This window comes from Engraulis encrasicolus, chromosome 21 (genome assembly GCF_034702125.1).
Source record: "Engraulis encrasicolus isolate BLACKSEA-1 chromosome 21, IST_EnEncr_1.0, whole genome shotgun sequence".
NCBI lineage: Eukaryota > Metazoa > Chordata > Actinopteri > Clupeiformes > Engraulidae > Engraulis > Engraulis encrasicolus.
The window spans coordinates 14,499,206-14,504,205 of record NC_085877.1 but is presented as its reverse complement, the minus strand read 5'-3'; the positions used below and the strand labels follow the sequence as shown (position 1 = coordinate 14,504,205).

Genomic DNA, 5,000 nt, shown 5'->3' with positions numbered 1-5,000 from the left:
CGCCTACATCTGCGCATGTCAACACACAAGAACACACCCACACACGCACAAAAATACACACATTCCAATCTGCACATGTGCACACAAAGACACACATGTCCATACATGCACACACACACACACACACATGCCACAGACATACTTACGCCTTTAACAGGAAGGTACTCCTGGAGGAGTTCTGGGAGAGAATGTTGGTGGCCAGTTTAAACAGCTCCTCCGTCCAGACCTGCAGAACAACACACAGCAACGGATCAATGACCGTCACACACACAACGGTAGGGACACATAGGAGGCGAAGCGAGCGAAGCGAAGAGAGGCGAAATCCAACCGTCATCAGGTCGTCGCGGCGAATCAAATGGAATGGATCAGTTATGTTGTTGATTTGATTGGGCCGCGGCAGGCGAATTCGCTCCTCATTTGCATAACATTAAACTTTCTTTAATAATTTCGCTTCGCTTCGCTCCTGTTCGCTTGCTTTCGCTTGCCATTGCTTGCCTTTGCCTCTCATAGGAATGAATAGCAAAGTTCGCAAATTCGCCTGTATGTGTCCCTACCGTAACATGTAGAAATATGGATACACACACAGACATGTACTACACACAGTAGCCTATTTTCAGTCATTTCCAGTGTGAACATAGTGCTCACGGGGCCTCCCACAGATCTATTCAGCATACATGCCCTAAAAAGGCAAAAAGCAGTGACAACATATTTTGTCAAGATTGAGTTTAGACTGAAAATGGTCTTCATAACACCTCCTTTATCTTGTGACAAAGCCTTATGGTCCAAATGTGTCCCGTTCAAGAGATATTGCTATGTCAAATTTGCAATTACTACAGTATTTAACTTTGAATACCTTTCTACTTTTTTCTTTTTGCCTTTGTAGGGAGGGCAGTATACATGCCTTGATAGACTTCAGGACTAGATTGCAATTCACATAAAAGCTGTCTGCCTGAGAAAACCTTTTCTACCTTCCTACATTTGTTTTCTTTTAGGGACTTTTTTGTGCACAGAACATTTCATTTCTCATGAATGAAATTCATGAGCATATGACAAGAAAACATCTGGGATGGGATGCATGATCCAGTATTCCCTCGAGGTCACTGGTCCAACCATGCACTACACAACTGGATCAACAGTAGCATTAATCCAACATAACGAATGAACAACATGCTTCATTACATACTGTGCATTCTTTCCCATAGACTGCAGACAGCTAATGCTCCAGTGAACTGTATGGCAAGCTACTGGTGCACCATGCAACAACACTATGGGTTCAACAGTTCAAGGCCCACGAACACGCAGGCACGGTACACGCACGCACGCACACACACTGCAGAGTAGACCAAGACATGCCAAAAAGACAGACAATGTAGGGATGTTGAAATAATGCAGACTGAATCTGTGTGTGTGTGTGTGTGTGTGTGCATGTATGTGTGTGTATTGGTGTGTCTGTCTCGGTGTGTGTGTCTGCCTGTGTGTGTCTGTGTGCGCGTCCATGTACACATGTCCAAGTGTGTGCTTGTTTGTGTTGTGTGTGTGTGTGTGTGTGCGCGTGTGCGCTAGTGCACGTGCGTGGTTACCCGGGCGACGTCCTCCTGCATGGCCTGGAAGTTGAGGAAGGAGACATTGACCAGGTCGTTGCCGTGGACGATTGTCACCAGCTTGGCCTCCGCGTTGCCCTCGCCCTTGCCTAAGCCCAGCACGTCCTTGGTGTTCTGGTTCTAGAGACACACACACACACACCACACACACCACACAACACAACACACAAACCACACACCACACAAGGTTAATAACAATCAACAGCTCGGCCATGGCATTACTCTTTCTCTGGCTAAAGCCGAGTGCCTCCTTGATGCTTGGGTTTCAATTTCAATTTCTTTAATAAGCGATAGCCCCTTGAGATGAAACATCTCGTTTTCGAGGGGGTCCTAGCCCAGGGTTCTACATATGCACACACGCATGCATGTACGTGTACGCACACAGACTTAATAAGAATCACAAGCTTTTCCGTTCGCGTGTGGACCGTGCTCTTGGATCTCATTGCTCAGGATCTCCTTGATCACATTACATTATACTTGTAGCTGACACTTTTTTTTATCCAAAGCCACTCAGTAATTTAGGCACAGGGTATTGGTTACAGGCCCTAGAGCAATGTAGGGTTAGGTGCCTTGCTCAAGGGCACCTCAGCCATGAATGAAGGTGCTGGTAAGGGTGGGATTTGAACCTGCAACCCTCTGATCTAAAGGCCAGCGTTCTAACCATTAAGCCATGGCTACCCCCTTGATGCTTGGGTTCTACACACAGAGACAGACAGACAGGCACGCACACACACGCACGCATGCACACAAAGCTATTAACAAAAATAAGAAATCACACTTTCAATTAAAAACCATTAAGCACAACGCCCCGCCTTCTACACACACAGATGTACACAGTAATAGTGAAAAGATTCTCATTCGTCCAGGTCATGTTATTAAAAGACATTTGTTGAAAGTAACTGGACTTCTTTTGGTACTATGGAAGGTTATTCGGTTTCTTGTCGACAAGAACTGATGGAAGAGGAATGGAGGAATGTCTCTTATGTTCCAAAAAACAGTTGCTCACAACTGAGCTGCTTTTTATATATTTGTAGGGCTTTTATGCCTTTATTTTTGACAGGACAGTGGTGGAGAGACCGAAAATGAGTGGAGAGAGGCGGAGAAGGATCAGGAAATGACCCGGGCAGGAATCGAACCCAGGTCGCCGGCGTAGTAACCCACTAAGTCATTTGAACATTGACATGAACTATTACATCATCATCATCGCTGTTTTTCTTTTTCCTTTCTTCCCCCGACCCAATCCATTCCTCTATCAGCAGCACAACTTACACAAAGTCACAAACATGCACACATTTCACTTGACAATCCTGGAACAATACGGAGAAATATACAAAAGGCTTAGTCGATCATAATCAATAGTACCCAAAGTGATTGCATAATCGTTCATGTATTCATTCAGTCGCTTTCCTTTTCTTTTGTTTAATCTCTTTGTTCTTTCACTCTAGCACGGGCCAACATAACCACAATTGACCCTCCCTCATATGGGCATCAACCATTGGGCTTTGGCCACAAACAAAAAAAATGTTCCTTGGCAAATCATGCCCAATGCATCTTCCGTACACATGATTACACCGATTATGCCAAAGTGGGCAATTATTCTGAAATCACTGCAATCTGAAGACTGATTGATAACCGTGACGAAAGAATACCAAGGCAAAAAAAACAACAACAACAAAAAAACAATGTAGCATGTCTCAGGAAAATACAGGATGGGATAGCAAGAAGAATCTTGTCCTTGAGTAGAATTTCACATTGTATTACATTTAGTCGCCAAATGTACACTGTACATGTACAATGTAATTGTGTATCCAACACAAGTAGATTCACAAAATCAACAGCATACAATATGTGGTGAAATGGTGTAGAGGTTGTATGTAGGGTTACATGTATTTAGACGTTACTGTTCTTTTATGATGTACAACTAATTTGAAGGAAAAAGTGCAATGAGATGAGAATATTATCAACATGAGGTTCTGGAGTACAGCATGCTACCATGACACCTGGACCATAAATGGGCTCACTGGGACGCAGGTTCGAAACCGGCCGGGGGCCTTTTCCCACCCCTTCCCAATCTCTCTCTTCCAAATCGTTTCCTTTCTGTTCCAATCTAAAAAAAAAAAGAATATTTCCCACAAACACAACTGACAGTTCTGCTTTGCATGTCGGATATCAGACAACATGTAACCAGGCCTGGGGAGTACATGATTATGATATGACTGGGTGGATTCTGCAGTCCACATAACAGATAATGAACGAATGTACTCGCTGTTTACATCCTCCAGCTGGTCCATCAATCCCTGGTGTGGAGATTGAATTTCTCTGAGCTTAAGCTCTGCCAACTGAATAGAGCTGCACAGCCAAGCTGGACAGAGGCATCACGGTCGAGACAATAGCTCATCGCACACAAAATCACACATGGTCCCACACACACAGACACATACTCACACTGATCTACCCACCCACACCTACAAACACAGGCACACAGACACACACACACACACACACAGACAGACACACACGTACAGAGAAAATACACACACACACACACATGCACCCAGAGACGCACACACATGTGGACTCACAAACGGACACATGCAAACATGGGCACACAAACATGGGCACACAAACATGGACACACACACACACACACACACACACACACACACACACACACACACACACACACACACGCACACACGCACACACGCACACACGCACACACGCACACACAAACACATATGGACATGAACACACATGGACACGGATACGCAAACAGAAATAAACCTAAACACGCACAGGCACACAAACAACTGTTGAACGGCAGATTAACAACCTTTATCACTTGGCTCGAGCTCCATGTGTGTACACCAGATCGCACCACGCACATCACTGAGCACTTTTCCAAGCATACAATTCGCCGCTGACTGCCAATTAAGGTCGTGCCCAAAACCAAAATACAATTTGGAAACGCATTCATGTCTGAAACCTAAAAACATGTCCCTGATCTGCTTATGCCAGCTGACTTTTCCAACAACATATTTCACATCACTGGTGATGATGATGGATACTGTGCCCAGCAGCTGATCCAATCTGTGAGGAAACAAGTTCCCTTGTTTAACGACGCAAGCACGGAAATGCTAAACTACCAGCAAAAAAAGAAAGCTGCACAACATAAGAGTTGGCACTAAGAGGGCAGTCAAAGTTTAACCAGAACACACTAATCGTTTCCTCTGGAGAAATTATCTAATGTTTTACTACTACTTTACAACTACCCAACATTACAGAAAATCTCATAAACATAACAAAACACTGTTTTCAAAAAGAAACATACTATTATAGTATTACTATAGCATGTGTCTAAGGACAGTTTAAGTACCCAAACACATGTTTTTTTTTCTT

The 5,000-nt window shown here is 44.1% G+C and overlaps 1 protein-coding gene across 2 annotated transcripts in view; it reads right to left on the bottom strand.

The window, feature by feature from the left end:
* Nucleotides 1-5,000, bottom strand: part of plcb3 (phospholipase C, beta 3 (phosphatidylinositol-specific)) — a 118,067-nt gene that overhangs the window by 43,262 nt on the left and 69,805 nt on the right. For both annotated transcript variants that reach the window (XM_063186248.1, XM_063186249.1), the window contains exons 4-5: nt 1,581-1,721; nt 147-226 (exon numbers count right to left, since the gene is read on the bottom strand). In XM_063186248.1, coding sequence (XP_063042318.1) covers nt 147-226; nt 1,581-1,721 — 221 coding nt within the window. The remainder of the gene's footprint in view (nt 1-146; nt 227-1,580; nt 1,722-5,000) is intronic.